At 45.6% G+C, this 22825-nt stretch overlaps 1 protein-coding gene across 3 annotated transcripts in view; it reads right to left on the reverse strand.

The window, feature by feature from the left end:
• Positions 1-21866, reverse strand: part of sfswap (splicing factor SWAP) — a 69016-nt gene extending 47150 nt beyond the window's left edge. The window contains exons 1-10 of one of the 3 annotated variants that reach the window (XM_030355121.1): positions 21501-21866; positions 19775-19938; positions 14647-14778; positions 14151-14224; positions 11359-11581; positions 10550-10647; positions 9577-9733; positions 5026-5371; positions 2713-2880; positions 2484-2577 (exon numbers count right to left, since the gene is read on the reverse strand). In XM_030355121.1, coding sequence (XP_030210981.1) covers positions 2484-2577; positions 2713-2880; positions 5026-5371; positions 9577-9733; positions 10550-10647; positions 11359-11581; positions 14151-14224; positions 14647-14778; positions 19775-19938; positions 21501-21697 — 1653 coding nt within the window. In that variant the 5' untranslated portion in view covers positions 21698-21866. Of the gene's footprint in view, positions 1-2483; positions 2578-2712; positions 2881-5025; positions 5372-9576; positions 9734-10549; positions 10648-11358; positions 11582-14150; positions 14228-14646; positions 14779-19774; positions 19939-20485 lie in introns of all 3 variants that reach the window. The other 2 variants (XM_030355120.1, XM_030355122.1) reach the window with 2 other exon arrangements.
• Positions 21867-22825: the final 959 nt, after the last annotated feature.

Consider the following 22825-nt stretch of genomic DNA (forward strand, 5'->3'; position numbering starts at 1 on the left):
AACCTCGACCGACCAACCTGCTCCTAGTGCAACAAGGGGACGCGTTTGCAATGAATAAGCAAGGAAAACCATTGACTTACACAGACAAAATCAATACCAGCCCAAAAGCTTTGCGTCCTCATTTTTCCACAGCGTACAATGGAAGTCGAGTAATGCATCTTAACAAGGTCTCTCATATTCTCCACCACAGAAGGCTCCCCAGCGCTATCGTCCTGATGACTTTTCATCTGCGAATGGGTTTGAGTAATGAATTAAAGATGCTTGGAGGGATGATGTGGAACAATCCCAGCACTGTGCAGTAAATGGGTAAGCATTGCATCACCTGAGGTAAACAAGAGACAAAATGTTCCCCACTAACGACCCCCAAGTTGCCATAAATAGGGTAGTGAAAGGTGGTTGAATTTTGCACTCAACAAGTAGGCAGCCTGGGAAATGAGCGTAGGGTCGAGATAACAACCACGGCAATCCCCTACAACCATTGCTAAGTCACTGGACATCCCCTGCTGGTTGACTGTGTGTAGGAGAGAGCACTGTTGACTCACTGCAGTGAGCTGTTGACTGTGATCAAGATCCTAATCTCAGTTTCATCATGTCAACATAGAGTTGGATTGATGGTATTGTAGCATGAACTACATCTTGGTGCACGGCGCTGTAATACTTATTCCACTCAGACTGAAAGTAGTCAAGTGTGCTTTGTCTTGGCCAGCACAGCAGCTATTTGCTCGATGGGGGGAGGCTGGGATTTAGTGTTTGAATGGATTAACTAATGAGATCACTCAGTGGGTATTGACAGATAGGACAGGTGAGGTGAGGCAGCCAAGCTCGATGAGAAACCACCGCCAGAAAAATCTCCATTGTGCAGAAATCAAAAGCATGGGCACCAATAAAAGGAGGTGGGTATTTTCTTACCGTTCTACATTTTCACCCCATTTCTCAACTCATTTTTGATTTAGGTGCAAGTATCAGGGAAGCATATTGTGTGCATTCGACCCAGAGACAGGGGGATACGCCGTAGTACACTCCTAACTCACTCCCTTCCGGAACTTCAGCCTTAGTTAGAACTAGGGAAAGAAAAATAATAGACTGAATTAAAGTGGACTCCGATATATAGTCAATTCAACTACTTGCGAAAAGTTGGCAAATCCTAATGTAAGGATGGCGTATTCGATTGTCATAGCAACTAGATGAGGAAGGGGCAAGAATAAACGAGAAGAAGCATTTCACTTGGCTAATTACCAGACTGCAGTCCGAACAAGAAGCTGCACGTGGAAGATGCGGTAACATTTTCATGGTGGGTTGTTGAAATTACAAAGGAATGTTTCATCTTGCCTTTAGCAAACTGCTCTCAATACATGCTTTGAATGCATGCTGCTCAAAGACCATAAAGCAATCTACATCCTTTTGATGAGCCAACACACACTCTCTCCACCATTGCCCTAATTGAAAAAAAAAAAAAAACAACACACATTGGGTGGGTGTGTGGTTGGATTACCCAAGCCACTCAAAATCAATTCCTGGAGTGTGCCGTAAACTCCATGTGGAGACGGTGTGGGTGTTGGAGTGCGAGGGGCTTTGAGGTCGCGGTAATTGAAACCTTCATATTATTTGAGGCTGCGGGGGAACTTCTCCCGGGGGCACTGCCCCGCGGGTGAGACCCAGGACGGAAATAACCGATTTGTGGGATATTTCACAGTCCCGGGCTCAGCCAATGTCACGATCTTATGGCTTTGGAAGTACCGAAAATAAAAAAAAACAACAAGAGAGGGACTGAGCCTGCGTTCTGCCTCCGAGCCACGCCGGCTCTATCACAATCACAGCATGATTCACTGGAGGTTTCCTCGTATAGTCTCTGGACCTGACGCCACAGAGTCTCTCAGAAGCGATTGTCAGATGGGGCTGATCGGAGGAAATGACTCCCATTACCGCTGGCCTGTAGCACTTCCTCCCCTTATTAATCACCCTGACCCATATGTCGCCGAGGAGGCGAGACGGTGACCTCACCGTACGCCTGTGTACACACAGCAGCTACCTCCCATCTCTCGGCACAAACAGAACGTGTGACTGCACAGGACGGTTTGCTGCGTTTGTGAGTAAAATAATAAAATATCGGATGAACTAATCGTGTCTCTACTCACCTGCCTTAAGAAACCCATTAATTAATTAACACGGTGATTGGACCACAGCAGCAGGGAACCGCACATAACCACAGACGACACGGATTAGGAGAACAGAGGTGACACTCGCAGAGGTGACGCCGTCCGGAAATCTTTTTCTCTCTCGAAAAAGTGTGGAAATTTGGCAAGAGTGTTTATAATCGATGATCAAGTCTGCTGTGGGTAAACAAAACCATACCAACACAAGCTGTTGAGAGGGCGAAAGGCAGCGGCTAACGAACACAGGCATTCAGTCGTGTGTAGGCACATGTGCAAACACACATGCACGCAACACACACACACACACACACACAAACACGGCTGCATTACCTCCGCCAAGCTTATCCCTTCTTTCTGCATGAAGTAGTTCTTCTTGAATTCGTAATATGTGTTGAACTGGTTCCAGGTCTGCAGGAAATCAAATCTGAAAAGGAAGGAGGGGGGACGAAGCAGACTCATTAAAGCTCTGTTGGAAACAGAATAAAAGAGGGGGGTGGGGGGGGGGGGGGGGTCAGGGGCCCAGGGCTGCCCGGTTTATTCCTGGTGCGTGGGAACTCACCGGGGGTCGTTTTTGGCGCGCACGCTGGTCTCGAACTTGACACCGTTCCTCGCCACATACTCTGCCAGCTTGTCTATGACGGGCTGGATGTCCGGCGGCGGGGGGATGATGACCGCGGGTGCTGGTACGGGCGTAGTCGCGGCCCGGGACACTGGCGGGGGACGCGTACTGTCGACGACACCATTTTTTTTTTTTTGTTAATTCCAAAACAAAATTGAACACAGATTCAGATTAAACTTTATTACCAATGTGCAGGGTACAATTACAGAGACAGTTAAAGTGCATTATATTACTTCTTCGGCAAATCAAGAGCAGACCCACGGCCACAACGCTGTGAATCTCCTCTTAATCTATTACGTTACACAAAGATGAACGACTCTTAATCATAAAGGGTCACTTTATGTATCACCGCATCGGAGTGGAAGGGGGGGTTCAGAAAGTGTGTGGCTTTCTGGGAGTTTTACGACGTAAAACAAGGACATTTACATACTAATGACATTCCGGAATTATTTAGCTGGCGGGTCAAGAAGAATAAGATGGAGATGACTCCCGGTGCGTCCGATTCCTTCACGGAGGGAGAGTGCCATTCATTGGATTGTTCCGTCGTTTGAAAAGCCGAACCGGCGTGACGGACACTTTGGGCATGGGCGGGATGTTGGAGGGAATACAATTATGGAAGTTTTAAATGGCATCCACCTACCTACAGTCTGTTGGATTTGGGGGGGGGGGGGGGGGGGGGGGGGAGAAGCATGAAGGCGTGTTGCCAACATCTATGCGTGTGCTTCTATGTGTGTGCTTCGCTCACAACGAGACACAGCATAATATAAAAAGTTCTAAAAGCAGGTTATAGTTTGGTTTCTAAAGCGGCAATTTGGTTGAGAGTCTGCTTCTGGTGGAAGGTGCTGAACTGGAGCACTCCAATAATAAAGGAAAATGCGTTTTCAATAAGGTGAGGTTGCAATTTCGTGCATTTAAAGTTTGCATCATGATCGTTTGAAAGGATCACCTTTTTTCAACCATTTATCTACAAAGTGCAAAGCACTTAAAAATAAATCCCTTCAATATAACGTTGCCTCAGTTTGATTCAAGTCCATCACAATCTATTGTCAGTTTCCAGAAATAATCTTCCATTCCTTAGAAATACATATTTTCCATTGATTATAAAAACATCTTGTCGATTCCATTTTTTTTTTCTTAAGTAAAAAGGCATCCGCAGACGAGATGCACACTGTTTGCAAAGACCTTGAATTCCATACAATTCTTTCCAGTGTGGACACTGGCCCATCACGAGTGGAAGGGCTCCCATTGTGAAGACACTCCCGCGCAACGCTGTTCGCGTTACTACTTGTGCGATCACTTTGCAGCGGTTGAGTTTGTTGTGTTTGGGCCGAGTACCAATTCCTTTTCCAAAAAAGTGAATTTCTCCTCCGCAAGAAAGATACATATAGCAGATGAATAGCTAAACACTGGTGCACCGAACCCCATCTTCACCATCGGCAATATATATTCATGAAATCATTCTACGGCGTGCTGCTTCATGTCATTTGACTGCACACTTAGGGGATCAATGGGAGCGCCCAATTGTTGTGCACCAACGTAGACCAAAAGAGGCGTGAACGGACGCCATCACAACATCCATATTCATGAATCTATTTACGGCCCAGCTGCTCTTATGGCCGGCCAAATTGGATAGTGCTGCCTCCTCATTCCCAAAAGATGAATGAGAGCGAAAACACATTATTTCAAGGTTAAAAGCTTCAATCTCTGCGCCTCAACAGCAAATACATTGCAATGCTTTTGCGAAAGCCCAGCAAAACGGTAGAACTGTACACCCCATTCCCCAAAAGGTTAATAGGAAAATTGCTTTATTTCAAACACTTTTCCCTGCCCACCACGACTATATCCCTTCGTCAACTTGACAGCAACTCAACAACCCTTACTCGTTGTTCTCTCGTAGACAGGGCTAATAAGCACTGCCACGGAATCCAAAGAAACATCAAAATGATACGTTCCATTTGGCCGACACCATTAAACGTTACAGGTCTCTAGTGTACCGCCGAGAAAACCGCTCCACTACTGCAGTTGCTAGACTAGCCCGGCTGAAAGCTAGTACCTGTGGTTAAAGGGGTGCTGTTGCAGATTTCAGAGAGACAGAGACAGAGACAGAGATAGAGACAGAGAGAATGAGCGGGGGAAAAGCAACATCTTTAAAACATCCTCTACCTCTCGGCTCAACTCCTTTTGATTCCCACTTTGAGAATTGCGGAACTCAAAATCTCAGAGTAGAACCGGCATCTTGCCTGCATAACCCACCTTGCTTCCTGGACGAGGGCGGGCGGGGCGACGAGGGTGGGCGGGGCGACGACGGCGGCCGGCACGGGACCCAGGGTGGGACCCGGGGTAGGGGCCGAGGCGGGACCCGGGGTAGCGTTCTTGATGAGGGCAGGCGGTGCGGAAATCGTATGTGGCGCGGGGCCAGGGTCGGAGGCAGGCGGAAGCGCGGTCCCCGGGGGTAGCAGGTCCTCTGCGCCGGTGGGCGGAGCCGTGGTCCCTGGGGGCGTGTTGGCGTAGTAGGTGCTCGCCTCGATGCCGGGCGGAGGGGGCGGGGCCAGGCAGTAGGTGCCGTCGGGGAGCATGTAGTAGCCGTAGTACATGGTGGCTGCGGAGGGAAAGAAAAACAACGACAGGGTGGGAGGAGTTAAAGCTGCATATGTTTTACGTTTTGGGAAGTAGCCCAACTTTAAGAAAATAGCGGGAGACATTCTCTTGGAGACCGGAGCAGCGAGTCACGATTATTTGGATGGTCGATCAATTCTGGTGATTAATGCAAGTGACAGGTGTTGCTTAAGCGTAACACCTGCGTGCTAATGCGATCTGTCAACAATTTAGTTCCATCCACCCCCTTCACACCCAAACACACACACCACTACCAAATTAGCATTTACAGACACATCACATCAAGAAATCAAGGGAATATTAAGAGTAGAAGAGAAAATAAAAGAGTTTCTACATTTAAAGTAAACAGGTGTTTTATGAAATGAAATAAAGAAAAAAGAGAACTTTGACTCCATAATCCACCTGTGTATAATAGCTGTCATCGCTGTCATTTAATTAATCACATATCATCGCCATCCAAAACATCATCCCCTCCCTCGACATCACGGAAGGAGAGAAGATGTCCAAAAACGACTGGAGTGTTTCAACATAAGGAAATCTCTCCCATGAGGTTCAAGTCACTGGTGACAGTTTCAGCACAGAGAAAAAACGAACATTTACATAACCCAGCCCCTCAGATTCCTGGCGTGACACTTGACCGACACTACTGAGACACATAGATTGTCACACAAACACACTCACACACCCAAATTGACGCACACCCACAGACACAGACAAACAAACACACATACTGACGCACATACAGACAAACACACAGAACTCCTGGCGTGACACGTGAACGACACTTAGGTTTGACACACAAACACACACACAGACACATCTTGATGCATACCAAGACACACAAACAACCACACATACTGATGCACACACGGACACACACACACACGATGATGATGAGTAAGCAAACATCGAAGAAAAACATGAGTCAAAAGGGAATGGTTTTGTGGTTTCAGTGAGCAGATAAAAAGTACGGACCCAGACGAAGACGCGCACAGATGAGGGTCTGAAAGGAACATGAGCCTGAGCTAAGACAGGGGGGGACGGATAGATGGAGGAAAGGTCAGGGAGCATGTAACTAGGGGTTTGGACCGCCGCCAGCCGGCCTGGCGTGTTGTTGATGTGGGCCTTCACAGAGGAGCGGTAAGTACTCCACAACTGTCTGCTCTTCTTTTAAGAGCACAGAGTTCACGAGACGTAGACCAGCTCAGAACCAATGCAGGGACCTTGGATTGCCTTCGTTGTGCATGGATCCAGTGGGTATTTTTTTTAATAGGTCGCTCAATCATTTAAACAGGTTAAAAATTGCTTATCACAACCAGAGCACGTACTGCTAAATTGATATTTAGATTTCTGATGATGAATAATTGATTCATAAATCGACGCAATCGTTTTTGCACTATTTCACAGAGTAGAATAAATTAGCAGCGTTCTTAAAATAATATATATTACAAACGCGAATTGATGAACACAGAAGAAGCTAGTCGCTTGCTATGTTAGGAAATGTTTGGGATTATATTCACAAATACATTTTGAAGGCATTATGTATAAATAGCAGGGGAGAAATATCATGTGGTCCATAAACAGAAAGCAAGTGTAGTCCTGGTAATGGCTACAGGTGGTCGTATAAATGAACACATCTTGTTTAGATTATTACACCATGCTTTTCATCATGATCCAAACGGTGTCTATTAAGATTATCATAATTATTATAATGGACGTTTATAATCATTACTAGTGCCATTATGATTAGACTAACTCCAATTAAGTCTGCTATATTAAAATATCATCCGTCAAGATGGTCCAACCACACAACAGATTGGTAAGAAAAGTAGGGCTTAACTTTGTCATCCCTCATAACATTTCGCGCATCATTAAAACCTGAAGTTCTGACGGAATGTACGACGACTCTTTGTAGCCGTTCAAGATAAGAGACTTCTGATAACAAGTGATTGCAATTCACAGCTACCTTTACGACTGCACAAGTGGAAATGTACAAGTGGCTTTGATCAATTTGTTTTTGATGCAAAGATGCTGCTTTGTTTTGCGTCAAAGCGGAAAGGATCAAACATTTACCGTGTTCATATTCTCAGATGCATGTCCCAGGCCAGTACCATTTATATCTGAGGAATTCAAAATCCTTGATAATGAATCCCATTAATATGACAGAGAAGTTGGAAGTTCCTGCCTCATCACAAACCCTGTTTCATCCCAAATTCCCCGACACATCAGTGAGAGCCACCTAATTGATACTGAATTACTATACCCTAGAATGTCTGAAGGCATGCTGTGCGGTCAATGATCTTTTATCTGCTCGGCATCGATTCATTTTTGCAAACTGCCTGCAACACTTAGAACGTTTTTCTGAGTTGAATGGCAAGCCATTATTCTTAGCAAAATAAAAAACGACTTGCCATAAGCAGCATGAAAACATCACCGTGTCTGGTGTTGTTAGCGTCCTACTCTGCCAACGGACCCAAGTGCAGACACTACGAGAATTGGAACACGTTGTTGGAGGAGAAACCCTCTCCTCTATCACATGGAGAATTCAGCCCCTCATTCTACTTGGGCTTTCCTTGCGTGGGCTCTGGTTCAAGGTCAGGCTGTCGGCCAGGACTCCTGCTGGGAGGAGCCGGAGATCAATAGCTACATAAAAAGGGACAGGGTATCCGACCGCCGACCACAAAAACAGCACCATTGGGGAGCGACGTCTCCTATCGACGAAGCGATGGTGGCGCAGGTGGGCCCCCCCCGCTGGGAGGCTGATGGACTGAGGACCTTATTAAACGCTGCTGTGGTCCAGGGACTCAGAATCCATTATCTCAAACAGCTCGTCGAGAGGGTTGAGAGAGAAAGCCTCAGCCGGCTTCCCTTGTCGGAGGTTCTGCTACGCGTCTCTTGTAGGCAGGCACAAGTATGCGCAGAAAGAAAGACAGAAAGGGAAAAAGAAAGAGAGGAAAAGAAGGCGAGAAGAAGAGAGAAAGAGTGGAGCAGCAAAGGAACAAAAGGAAGTGAAAGAAAAGGTGAATAAGAAAGAAGTAATGGATGATTAGAGATTGGCCACGTATTGCCGCTCTGTTGTTGACACAAGCCCTTGTAACCTGGCATAGCGCTGGTAGCCGATAGTCGCACTTGCAGTAGCGCCCCGCGTTGTTTGCTTTATACCTTTAATACCGTGGATTTTAGCAGGCAAGCTTTCTTTCTCTTGAGAATAGTGTTATCTTTGTTTAGTCATGGACGATTGCTAAACACCTCAGTCGGGGACCACACTACAAACTCGAGGCAAACACACACTGACAGTGATGGGACCCCGGACCCCCATTGTAGTAGGAGATGACAGAAAATGTGCTGGGGCTTGCATTTTGCGCCTGAAACAGGCCAGGTGATGCAGAAACACGACAAGACACCGCAGTGCAAATCTGTAGTGGGAACATTTACTTTGTTTTCAATTTCAAAGACTTGTATAAAACAGCTGTGTGTGATTCCATTTTGTTATAGTCTTACGATCAAAACTTTAGGCCATTCAGGAGACACGTTCCCATTCCCATTGCCGGGAAAAGAAAAGGTTTTATTTGTCAGCTGTAGACCAATAAAACGGTCACAACCAATACAAGGGGAACAGTGGAAAAAGCAAAAGAGAAAAGGAATCGGTCCCAAAACTACGAGGGAGATGATCCGGCCCTTTCAGAGCCAATATGAGAGGCTAGGTGAGGAGAGAAGAGGAGAGGAGAGGCTAGATGAGGAGAGGAGAGGGGAGGAGAGAAGAGGAGAGGAGAGGCTAGATGAGGAGAGGAGAGGGGAGGAGAGAAGAGGAGAGGAGAGGCTAGATGAGGAGAGGAGAGGGGAGGAGAGGAGAGGAGAGGAGAGGCTAGATGAGGAGAGGAGAGGGGAGGAGAGAAGAGGAGAGGAGAGGCTAGATGAGGAGAGGAGAGGAGAGGAGAGGCTAGATGAGGAGAGGAGAGGGGAGGAGAGAAGAGGAGAGGAGAGGCTAGATGAGGAGAGGAGAGGCTAGGTGAGGAGAGAAGAGGAGTGAAGAGTCTAGGTGAGGAGAGGCGAAGAGAGGAGAGGCTAGGTGAGGTGAGGAGAAGAGAGGAGAGGAAGGGAGAGGAGGGGAGGAAAGGCAAAGAGAGGAAATAAGACCGTAGAGGAGAGGAAAGGTAAAGAGAGGCGAGGCGAGGAGAGCCAACTCACGGTCAGCGGAGTACTGTGCCGGTGGGGGCGTGCTTGCCGGCGGCGGCTCCAGGACTTCGCTGGGTGTGGGGGCGATGGCGTAGCCACCGTTGCTCTCCAGCTTGGCTCTGCGAACGAGCGCGGCCAGCGGATGATCGGGGTCCATGACCTGTAGAGGCTGAGACACCGATATATACAACGAAGATACAAATCAAGACTAACAATTAATTGTATACATTATGATTACAGCTCTTCTGCACCTTTAAGGCCGGTCTAGTGCGTTTATGCCGTGACGATTGAAGTCTGACTCAAGGTTGACCCAAAAAGATGTAAACCAAAAAATTACACGGAATACTAATTCAAAAGAAAAAGCAAGGCGCTGACTCCCCCCCCCCCCCACCACCACCCCACCCTCAGCCTGCTGGCAACGAGGGGCCGGACCCCCGGTGAGCCAGGTGGAATGAGCAATAGAGTGTGGACACGATAATGGAATGGCACAATATTACTCCAGCACAAATATACAGCCGCATCCGTTTCAGTACAACGCACTCCTTAGCACACTATGCAAAAAGTTGTCCATTTTAATGACGTTTATTTTATTTTTTTGGACCTCTGTTGCTTAGTCAGCAGGCCCACGGAAGGAGAGAGTAAATACACATTCGGTGGGTCGGTGTGATATGTGTCTTTTGTCTCCGTGTGTGTGTGTGTATGCGAGATGTGTTTTGTGTGTTTGTGTGCGCGCGCGCACGTGTGTGTGTGTGTGTGTGTGTGTGTGTTTTGTGTGTGTATGTTACGTGTGAGAGCTGTGTGTCTGTTTGTTAGATGTTCGTCTGTGTGTGAGGTGTGCGACTGTGTGTGAGGTGTGCGACTGTGTGTGTACGTCTGTGTGTGCGAGATGTGCGTCCGTGTGTGAGATGTGCGTCTGTGTGTGAGATGTGTTGCATCATGCATGTGTGCGCCAGTGCGAGTGTCTGTGTGAGTGCGTGTGCGTTACCTTCATGATCTCCGCCAGGCGGGCATTCTTCTTGGGGGCGAACAGGCTGGGGTGCAGGTAGCTGCCGTCGCCGTCTGCGTCCGAGTCATCCGACGAGTCTGCAGGGAGGAGGCGCACGTTCAGCCTTCAACACCGACGTTGTGAATAAAACATATTTGTGTATCTTGGATGCAATGATGACAGACTAAAATATCCATTTGTAAAATAAAGCTGTTTTTTTTACACGTTCCGTTAGACAGATGGTTTTTCATGCCGCTGATAAACCAAACAGAACCACCCTAACAATGATCATACATCGAACAATCAATTTTATAGCGGTCCTCGTCTTCAAAAAGTTTCATGGAAATCCGTTAATTCAATTAAACTAATTATAATCCTCTGAACAAACGGCGTATGAAAGAAACACGAATATGTGGATGGAAATTCCCTCCATTTAATTGGTTACATTTTTCAAAGGAAATTCCGCCATCAGGATTGAACATGACATCCAGTGGTGCTTGGTTGGAGCCAATATTCGCGGATGATGTCATTTGAAATGTTTCCCTGCACAATTGATTCGATTTTGCCAAGAGTTACCACAATGAGAGCATTGGACAGTATTAGTCATTTATTTAGGTTAGGTTTACCATACGATAACACAATGATCAAGTCAGTTGTCCTTTTATTAAAAGATAACAATAACGCCTTAATTTAGGCGCAACGTACTTCCTGTAACAACATTGCGCGTCACATGGCCGCGTTTATAGCGAAGTTGAATCGCATCTCCAAAACCTGGCGGTACCCCCCAGTCCACCCGTCCCTCCACTCACCGGGGTCCGGTTCGGGCTTGTCGGCGGTGGCGGTGTAGCGGCCCTCCTTCATGGCCCGCAGGATGTGCCTGTAGTACGGGTTGAGGTAGTGGTCGAAGCGCAGGAAGTCGAATTGGGAGTTGCCCGACTGCTTGGCCTTCAGCACGATCTCGAACTGGGCGCCCTGCTGCGACACGAAGTTGGCCGTCCGCTCGATGATGGCGTGGGTCTTGCTGGTCGCCGGCTGCCGAGGGAAACGACAACAACAACGGCGACGACGTCAACGACAAAAGGGGTTTGGATTTTGAGATCAATGTTTCTGGAAGGGTTTCGTCAGAGGCCACTTGTAAAGCCACAAAAGCCCAAAGCTGAAACATGAGCTGATTAGAAAGTTGAACTATGATAGAGAAATTTGCAGTTCTGTCTCAGAGAGGGACCCTCGGCCTATGGTAGATAATTGTTATGGAAGTCTTGTTGATTTTGTAGTGGATACTTCTGGAGGTTTCATCAAAGCCGCTTCAATAGCAGAAAACTGTATATTAAGAGGTACTTAAAAAAGTTCACAGCTTTTTCAAGTCCTGATTACAAGATGATGATTGTCTCGTTGGAAATTCATTCCGTCGAGTTTCACTCAAGCATCCGACAACTGACTTGAATCACACAATTTTTTTTCAATTCTGGGCTTGGAATCAGGCACAAAGTAAAGCCACAAACAACAACCGCCAAAAAATCAAGACCCCTTTTAGTTAGCGGGATAAACAGATTCACATTCAGCCACGACTGATTTTGAACTGTATTACTTTGCTTATTATGCTACCATTCTGTGTTTGCACATTTTGGAGCCCATTGCGCTCCTAATGGTCCCTGGGAGGAGGCATCCCTCCTCTATGTTCCTTCTCAAGGTTTCATCTTTAGGATTTGGGAGATTTCTCTTTTCCTCAAGGGGGTTTAGGATTATGTTAAGGGCATGTGACGCCCTTCGAGACTGGGATGCGATCAAGGGGTCTAGTCATGTTTGAATATAGTTATAAAAAGAAGGAGAGATAGGCCGCTGATACAAACAGAAATGGACTATCGACATGAAATCTGTCATTGTAAAAAACTTTTATTAAAGGAGGAAAAGCTAAAAGTTATTGGGTGACTAATACTACTTCTAGCAGGAAAATTGGCCAACACACCATCGTCCCAATAATACAGAACAGGGATCAAAGCTTTTGAGGAAATTCTACAGAATGTTAGATTAGTTCCCTCCATGACATTAATGCAGACTATAAAACCATTCTCATTAAGGGTGAGAAAAACGAGCATGAGAGACGCGAGCCATCAATGTTTAAACACGCCGCATTCATGTCGGGGCCTTCAATGGTATTTGAAGCCCGTTGGTTCCCCACAGTAGGTCATGGGACATGCAGTAGATGATCAGAGACCCTGTAGCAATGAAAAAGGCCCTGGTTTCATCACACGTCGCATAAGCAAGTGGCGTTGGACGGAGGACGACATGGCCGTGTGGCTGTTCCACACAAGGGTCCCTGGGGGGGAGCTGAGTGTGATGCAAGCCCAACGCCGCATCAACCAACAGAACAGACAGGGGGGCACTGGACTAGATAATAACTGTTTGATTAAAAGAAAGTATACTTCAAATACTAAAACCTGTGAACCAAATACCTAAACCTTTTTACTTAGCTTGTGATAGTTAGCGTGCCTTTTTATGGTCCTCCAGTATATTGAAAAAAAAAATATATACACATTTTTAAAACATTTGTAACCACAAAGCTGTAAAGGCCGGAATGCTTCATCTGCTGCCGGATGTGATGAGGCAGACCTTTCTCCAACACCTTTATATCATTAAACAGTTCAGGTTGGTATGATCAGTTTGACCACGGTCGTCTTTCCCATGGTAACTGGGTAATGGGATTCTGATTGGCTGTGAGTGCGATGGACCACACCTGTGACCCAGGGTCTGTGATTAACCTAGCCTGCCTGTGAGACAGCAGTGGGATGGCTTTGAATCACTCAGACAATGTACATACATACACACGTCTAAAAACACTAAACTTATAAGCGTATGCTTAGATCCACGAATGGTGCATCTCTTGTGTAGTTAAGGGGTTGATAAAAACAATAAAGAGAGCAGTGTGTTTGCGTCCAAACGGTTAAAGACACGGCTCGGGAATCCAGAAAAAGCCTATAACCAGAGTAAGTACCAACAATTTCAAATGCTCTTAGCTTTAACAACCCCACATCATAGGTAATGGGTATATGAGTCACAATTGGACATGAGAGGAAGGGGGGCAAACGCTGGTCCCTGCAGACGCCTCACTGGCAGACATTACGCAGCATAATAAACCTCAGCCTCACACTGTACTCCATTTCCAGTCCTCCATTTTTTAAATACAATTAGCATTACAGTGTTTACATCACTGTCTCAAAGACCTTCACAATTCATTCATTTAAATTGGCCTCAATGCCTCTATAAAATGTCATCCATAATGTAAAAGGCCCCTCATAAGTCCCATAAGTCTAAAGTAGGCTCTTAACTTTGCTTTTACTGTCAGGCAGCCAAAGCATCACTTTGCTGCTAATCCCACATTTCCTTTATAAATCAGACCTTTGGGTTTCTGTAGCTCTTAATCACTGTTAAAGCCTCCAAGGACTATGGGGCGTGGCCTCACAGGCAACACCCCCTAGCCCGGAGCCCTCTTAACCGTCACTAGAAAACTCCCTTCATCGTCAAGGAAGGTTCCTTTGAGAAGGGTTTACGCTGATTGGTCGATTGACAGAACCACGGCGCCATGAATACGGCGGTCACTCACCAGCTCTACGTCGGGGGGGATGGTGAGACCGGCCGGTGCTACGAAGGGCTCCTCGTCTTCATCCTGCTCTGCTTCTTCTGACGGACACCCATATGAAAGCCCGGAGGAGGAGGGGGAAGGGGGGGAGGAGAGAGGAGCATGAGAGAGACAACCTGCTGGAGCAGTCTGTTTGTGTCCAAATCTGTTCAAACCTCTGCCTGACTCGATGCCTCAGAGAGTAAAATAATGTTTTTAATGTGGTGTTGCGCTTTGTTTACTCAGTTTTATTGAGTTTTAGTGTCTGCTGCTGCCGCCGTCTTGCCGGGTCCTCTTCACAAGAGAGGCTAGATTGCCCGTGTGTGTGTGTGTGTGTGTGTGTGTGTGTGTGTGTGTGTGTGTGTGTGTGTGTGTGTGTGTGTGTGTGTGTGTGTGTGTGTGTGTGTGCGTGTGTCTGTGTATGTGTGTCAGTACGTGCATGCGTGTGTCAGTCTGTGCCTCTGTGTGTGTGTGTTCTCACCAGCCTCTCTGTTGGCCTCCTCCTCCTCGGTGGGCTGTGAGGGGTCGTAGTAGTCGGCGGTGTATTTGAATCCCACAGCAGTGTAGGTGCCTTCATCCGCCAAGGCCTCGCTCAGACGCTTATACTCTTCCTCTGCAACATCAAGAAGAGGAAAAATCATTACTTAAAAAATAAATTTAAAAAAAGGCCTAGGTTAGGCCTATTGAATATTTGTGAACCACAGGTAGAAGATACATTTCTTCCAAATATCCCAGTAGTACCCCATTGATAAAAAAAAAAAAAAATGTAAGGGCATGAGACATCCCTCAGCCCGAGAACACTTCAGTGAGTTAATTATTAACTTTTGAGCACATCAAAGCTCAGACAGAACCGCGTCCAGCTTGGACCGATGAGTAGATAATAAAGCCGAGCATCAATCCCACGTGATGTTCTAGTTTTGATCTTTGCCTTCTTAGGGAAGACGGTAGACTAGGACTGGGCGATTAATCAAATTTTGATCGCGATTTCGATTTTAGCGTCAAACGAAAATTAACAATCATTATTTTATTTTTTTTATGATCAGGTGATCATAACGGGATTCTGCAGCAGTGGTGTCCTTCGGCTAAGCAAGGGAAGAAACGCACTATGATTTACTACTATTACATTTTTCTGCTCCGGGGATTAAAATATTGGTTTGGGAAATCGGTTATCTGAAGCTTGAAAGTAGGCTTTGGGAGCTGGCCCCAGATCTGGGCTCTTAACCCCTCGGCAGCAGCATGAGGAAGAGCGGAGGTCAGCCGCAGTGTGGAGCCCGCCACGGACTCCAGATTTACTGCCGGTGCCTAGGGCCGTGAACGGTGTTTTGGCGTGGGAGGAAATTTCAGACCAATGTGAACACAGGAAGAACATCCGAGCTCCTCAAAGAATGGTCCCAGCTGGGTTTGAACCCATGACCTTATGCCGTAAGCCAACTGTGCAGCCAACACACTTCATTTTTGTCTCGCTTTGCTCAGAATAAGCAAACCGGTTTAATGCATGGCCTTGGGCGCTGTTGGTAACGCATGCTACGGTCGTTTAATAGACTAAATCATCAAAAAATGCCTCAATAGACCAGCAGAGCCAAAAATAAGCATGATTAGCAGCCTTGAATTTAGCATTCGATAATAATAATAATTGATTACATTACATAGCGTTTCTCAAGGTGCTCAATCCCCTTTACATAGTGAGTGTGTCTATGTGTGTGTGGCGGGGGTGGGGGGGGCTCGGACAGCCACACATTAGGTGTCAGAGTAAAGAGGTGTGGAAAATGGAGCCGGGGGATGATTAGGGGGGCCAGAATGGAACAAGAGCCGGGTTGGGCGCTTGGCCAGGGCAGTGGGGTTAGCACCCCTGCTGTTACGATGCGTGCCTTGCGATCTTCGGTGATCACAGAGTCAAGTCCTCGGTTTACCTCGGCCTCATCCAAAAGACGCGTCATGACGATAAACACTATGGTCAAACGCGTCATTGAACCAAAGAAGAAGTCCACAAGAACCTCCTCTCCTTCTGTCGCGGAGTGTGTGCCAGTGACCGCGGCAATGATTGCCTCATCTGACGGGAGCTCTATAGGTCGGGCGGTGCTCGCCTGCAACGATCCACTGCAAGGCGCCAGCTTGAGTGGATTCGTCCAGCTTCCGCTCAGCTGCCCGTAGCTGCTCTGCCGGTAATGCTTCGGTCCTTCACTTCGTGAATTTCATAGGCAATTTTATTGAGAAATCCCCTCTGTAAAAATCACATAGCAGAAAATTGGGGGTCCGAATTCACGGTACTCGAGCCATGTTGTTTTGCGGTTTAGGTGTATGTTGGTTTAGTCAATATGTATTCTATATATTGCCAAAAAGAGTTAACCTCTATGTGCATATTCCTCTGGTGAATGATTGACTATTGAATTGGCCAGAAGACTGAAAAAAACAAAAGCCTAAAGTGACCTGTCCCCAACGCCTCTTTCCTATTGAGTTTCAACACTAACTTTTATATTGATAAAAGACCCAAGGGTTCAAATCCCCAAGCACGCCATCCATATTGTTAATATTTCTGTGATGGCCCTTCTGTGGACAGATGGGTAATAGGCTGAGTGAGGGGCCAGGCCTCCAAATTCAAGGGCAAACCAGCCAATGAGACACTGTGTGCGTGTGCTTGTGCGTGTGCTTCCCTCTCTGTCTGTGCGTGCGCATACGCACGCACGCACGCACAAGTTTAGACTGCTAGTAAAAGCATTTGGAACAGCAGTCCCTGAATATCGCACAAATCAACAGCAGACTCATTCCGACCTGTGCGTTTTGGCCTCAGATGGCATATTTCACTTAAAACATTGGCTTCCTACTTCAATGAATGCAATTTAGGCCTGTGGTTTAGGAGGGCATGTTCTCACTATAATGTACAATGATGGAGGCAAGAGGAGTCAGCTCCGACTAAATCGAGTTTCTTATGCCTGGACAAAACCTTTTAAAGAATTGTATTCATAAAAAGCGGGCCAGGAATAATGTATTTTTTGACAGTTTGAACTTTATCCGTTTTTTTTTCCAAGATAGATGTTATTTTAATCAATAGAGTAAACCAATCTTGCTTGAGCAACTCGCTGCCAGGGATCCGTGCTCTCATTTAAGCATTGACATTTAAATATGGTGTGGCATTGGTAGACCAAAAAAAAAACTGTTTGGCTACTTTATATTCATATGTTTTGTAAAATCCTCCACAGGAAAGTGTCAGTAACTAAGATACATCTGATCGGTAAATGTAGTTTAAGTGCATTATATTAGCATTATATTAACAGAGAAACCCAGACGCTATGAGAGAATCTGCCAAAACAACTGCTGTATGAACAATAATGTAAACACTTCCAGGAGCCTAGAGGGCCTCCATCATTCAAGCACCCAAAATTTGTGTTATGCAAAATGATTATTTTAAGAAACATCGAGTAGAACTTTAGAGTTTTAGAACGCAATATATTTGTTCGGAGACACAGCCTGGCCTTTACCAACTCATCTGCATACCGTGGATAAAGCTTGAGATCTTTGACTTTCACTGGTTATATAATCAACAGCATTTTAGAAATCCTATGAAAATGTACAACAAAGAAGTACATCCTCATATTAACATATTTGTGTTTGACTTGTTGACCTCAAATATATAGTTTGCACATTTTCTAAGAAGTCTTGAGGCTTTGTTACACTATAAAGCTGCTTTCACACCGCCGCCCGTTAACTCGCCGCATCCATTCATTTCAATGAGGGAAGGGCGGCAGAGGGGAGGCGGTTACAAAAGCGGCTGTAGACCAGGAAGCGGTTGCCGCCCAAGTGAACGCGCACAGATTTTGCCCTACCGCTCGGCTTTCCCCGTGTTGAAACTTTCGGCGGCAGCAGCAGCAGCCGCTTTTGAAAAATACCTGGCCCTTCACACCGCTGAGCTGAACCCTCCGGCAGCGAGGCGGTTATAAGGGCGGTTGCCGCACAGCGGTGTGTTGTAAGCACCTTAAGAGAAACATAACCTGGATAGCGTCTTAGAAATTGCCCTCTTTGTGATCGGCCTGTTCAAGAACCACCAGTTGGGTAATGTCGGGGCTGGCCTTTCCATTGTTGGGGTGTTTGGGCAGGTCAAAGACCTCCATCTATGGCAAATATCACAAGCAAAAATTACTTTGCGCTTACCCATCTTCAACAGCCCATAGAACGTGTGTGGACTGGCAAAGAGGAGCCAATAAGAACGTTAGCATTGTGCTTTGCAGCCACATACAGCAAAGTGCATGATGCCAATAAGTCATCAAAGACGTCAGTGAGTGGGGACTTTAAAGACGGAGGTTGCCACCATAGTGTTTGTTTTACACCTTCTTTCACACATAACAACAGTGGTGAGCTGTGAGTATTCAGGTTTGTTTGTTTACTTTGTGATGGTATCAAACTATCGTGGGAGAATACACCCTCGAGAGAACATGACGAGCATAACACTGCATCTGTTTGTGTTTCCCAAAGTACTTGGTTTTTATATTTGTGACAGCCGAGAGAAGATCAGCGCACGTCAGTCATTAAATGTGCACTGCTTAATCATTTCCGATTGAAAAAATGGTGTCGCTGAAAAACAAATCAACTTCAGGCCACCACAATTGTGGGCAGAATAATAGGTCACGATAATTGCCACACACATGAGCATTATCATATTTTGATTAAGTACATGCAGTCTCTCTCCTTAACAAACAGAAGATTATAAAACACGAGAATGGACAGTCAAACCAGGCAGTCCGGGCAAGACAACCAAGACATTAGGGCTGTGGTACACTGAAATTCGACCAACACCACGACCAATCGAAAAACATCAAATTATCTCTAGATTAACCGCCGCAGGGCACTCAATTCAACCTGGTCAATTGATTCATGGAGCACTGCGCCGGGCAGCGTCACGTAGAAGAAAGACAACACGTCGGAGGATTAGATTCAGGCTCTGTTCTGGGTCCAATATAATGGGTCCCAATGGAGGAAAATAGGATGTGGGCCAAGGTGACATGTCTGATACGTTCAAACTCAAAGCCTTTCGGGCGATAAACAGGAAAGTTATATCGCAGACAACATGAAAAAATAATAATCAGAAGGCCAACACACTTTTTGTATTTTATTTTCTTACCCACGTCTTATTTGACATGGTGTTAGATTTGTTTGCAGTCAATTTAAGTAGTCATCCTTAAATTGGGAGAATTCAAAAGGGGTGAAACCCGGGGTATTTGGATCTCCTATCTTAGAAGTCAATAGTTTCTAGTGTCCACTAAACGATAGGATATAACAGAGAACCGGAACCGAGACTATTAATAATTTGTATTCATAATTAATGCTGTCTAACACAATATTGCGCGTCATCAAAAATAAAATACATCGGACTGCATATGTCCCTCCTGACCCCTAGAATAACGGATCAAGAATTTGTATTTCCTTGTTAAAGTAACACCAGCGCTTGTCCGACCAATGAGAATGTGGTCGAACACGTGCATATCGACCAACCAACCGACACGAACCTGACAGCCCTACGAGATGCAGAGGGCTGGTGTCTGGGCACGGGCCGCCCTAAGGACGGTCGGGGCCCCACGGACAGAGCGGCGGTGGCGGCAGTGGCGGTGGCAGCTCACCTTGTCTGGCCTCCTCCTCCAGCAGGTCCGTGTGCATGGCCAGGTAGCGCTCCTCATCGCACAGCGCCTCGATGCGGGCTTCCTCCTCCGACAGCTGGTAGGACGTGTTCCACGACCCGCTGTCATACTCTGAGAGGTCATGCACGTGACCACGTCCATCGTATCTGTTGGACCAACGCGAAGGTTAGACAGGTGGAGGAAATCGTGAGATTTAGAAACACACACACACGCACGCAGCCACACGCACGTACGCTAGCGCGTACAGTCAAACACACACACAGACACACATTACAAACTACTTGGCAGTCAGAGACAATAAGGGGAGGAGTGGGGAGGGAAGGAAAGGGTAGGAGGGAACTTAAACCAAGAGTTGTTCTTATACATAGAGATTAACAAGAATGATTGAAAGAGGAATATAAGTGCTGCTACCCCATCCTGTTATGGAGTGTGCTTGTGTGAGGCACTGACGTATTGGAAACTTTCTAAACAGCTTAAGCCTACTTTGAACAATCACTAGCAAGTTATCTAGCAAAGCTTTGTTTATTACGATTCCTACAAACCAGAAAACCTGAACCAAAAACAAAACAAAAAGAAAATAGAGAAAACAGCTCTCCTCTTACCTTACAGGGTTCAATCCCCCCTGTAAAGCTCATCATCACTTGTACATCTGCAAAGAAAGTTACATTCACACAAACCCGGGCACATAAATACCTATCCGTAAGAACCCAAACGGAGGACATTTCCCTGCGTTCGTTCCTCTACGCCACCGCTCAGTTGAAGTTTCTTCACGGAGACAAAGAAATGGAGGGGTTCTGGTGTTGGGCATTGGGGGTCTGGCGGGACCCCTTTGCCTCCCTTGCTGGGGGAAGAACTGGGTTATGTGATAAAGACATACATACATAGGCTGCACAAATAAAAAAACAGGAGAACGCTGAAGGCAGACCAAAGAGGGTTTCGATCGAATACATGTCATGGAAAAGGCTGATCGGTCAGTCAGTCACAATCATTCAGCGTTCAAATAAATGCACAACTTTGCACTTTTTTAAAAGCATGCCGATTTGCATTGGAATCTCACAAGATATTGCTTTAGTGAGTCAAAAGCAATATTATGTTAAGAGACGAGAAAGCATTTGGGAATGACAGACTGAGCTTTTACACAAGAGTTGATGTTTTCCTTTTAACTCTGGGCTACAAGAGATTAAGGTCAGGTTGAACAGAATTTGCTCTGGTTTGGTTGGCATCAGCATGGCAACATACCAAGACAGCGTTGTACTGTTGGCCTTACAACAATAAGTCAATCGGAAGGTATTACTTTATCATATTTTTATTGTTATTCCATATCCATCATATTTATTGCCTGGATCTTAGCTTTCCAGAGAAAATTATTTCCGGCATGCCAAGGCGCAGTCGACTTCAAGGTTGACATGGTTTGCCTTGAGGGTTATAAATGCTAAGCAACTTGAGTGGAGTCTCTGGTCTGAATTTCCCATGATCACAAAATACATAAATCGTGATAGGCAACAAGATTGCCATAATTGGCATGGATTCGCATCTTGGCATTAAAGAACCTACAATTCATTTGTAGTTCATAGATCCAAAGACAAATTAGTAGTCAGGAAGAAACATTGGCTTCTGGCTTCTGCAAAACTGACTCCAGACAGTCCCTTCAATAGGCAATGGGACAGATGTGGTTAATAACGATTCCTTTTAAGTTTGTTCAACCGACCTATCAATAGTGATCTTCTTGTCCCCCATCCATGGAATGAGGTGTTTGCCATGTTCGTGGAAGAGAGCTCTTTCGTCGTCTCGGAAGACCTTGCAGGCATAGCCGAACACCAAGAGGTCGGCGTACTTATCGCTGTCACTCACATCCTTCACCGCTTTGTTGTTGTGCTTCTTCTTTCCCTTTCCTCGAGCATACATCCCCGTTGGTGAAATTAAATTTACAGACAAGACTCCGCGGTAACCTGGATTTATTTTGTACAGAAATTATCGATTATCTATGCTCCAAAAAAGACAGTAATCCATTGGGTTCTTGGTTCTTTCATAAAACAAAACGCTGGACACTAGCAGTAGCCATCTTGGAATTCAAGTAAAGGCAGCGTCGTTACTTAATGGCAGTTTCGTCAAGCTTACGACTTTCTAATTATAATACAAAAATGAAGAAAATATTCAGAAAATGGTATTATACAAAGCTTAGTCATATTACATAAAAATAAAAAATGTAATACAGTAGGGGAGATAACAAGCATTTTTTACATTCGGCAACAAATTTGCCGAATGTGCTGCTTCCGACATAAAGCACACAGCGTTGCAGCGTGTACTGTTTATGTTATGGACCTATTAAAAGAAGGTTTATGTAGATATCTCTATTTATGGCCCCCGTGCACTGATTGTGTCAGATAAATGCAATGTATAATTATTAAATAATTTATTGGTTTCACCGGTGACTCTCACAAATAATATTGACCTTCAAAATAATACCTCGGAGGCTCGAATACAAATAATGAATGATTATCACTAAATAATGCATTTAGCTGCTATTCGAGCATATCGTCAAGCTAATTGCGCTACGATTTTATTAAATTAAACATTGGTAACACTACAAATGTTCATATCAATGTTCTTACATCCAGAACACATCCACAACCATGTCATTTAACCCGGCCTTGGGTCTGATACCTTTATATATTGTATTAACTGTTGTATTAATCGCTCTGTATAAATACAAAGAGATGAGGGGGAGAGATCAAAATCTTGTTGAACCAGTTTTGACTCAGAAATTGGCAAAAGGCAATTAAAGAAACCGACAGCCGAATGTGTTGCCTGATGACCAGAAACGATGAACGATGAGGAATGTGATACCAATATGACATTCCTGTTTTCAACTGTGACTACAGATAAAAAGACGATGGCAGAAAACTCTGAAACATGCCTGGGGAGGCGCATAATTCAGTTTTAACTTGGCACAACTCATACCTCACTTCCATGGACTAACTACCGTGTGATGATTACACATAACCCTATTGACATAAACATCACTGAGGCGTA

This window comes from Gadus morhua, chromosome 4 (genome assembly GCF_902167405.1).
Source record: "Gadus morhua chromosome 4, gadMor3.0, whole genome shotgun sequence".
In the NCBI taxonomy this organism is placed as follows: Eukaryota; Metazoa; Chordata; class Actinopteri; order Gadiformes; family Gadidae; genus Gadus; species Gadus morhua.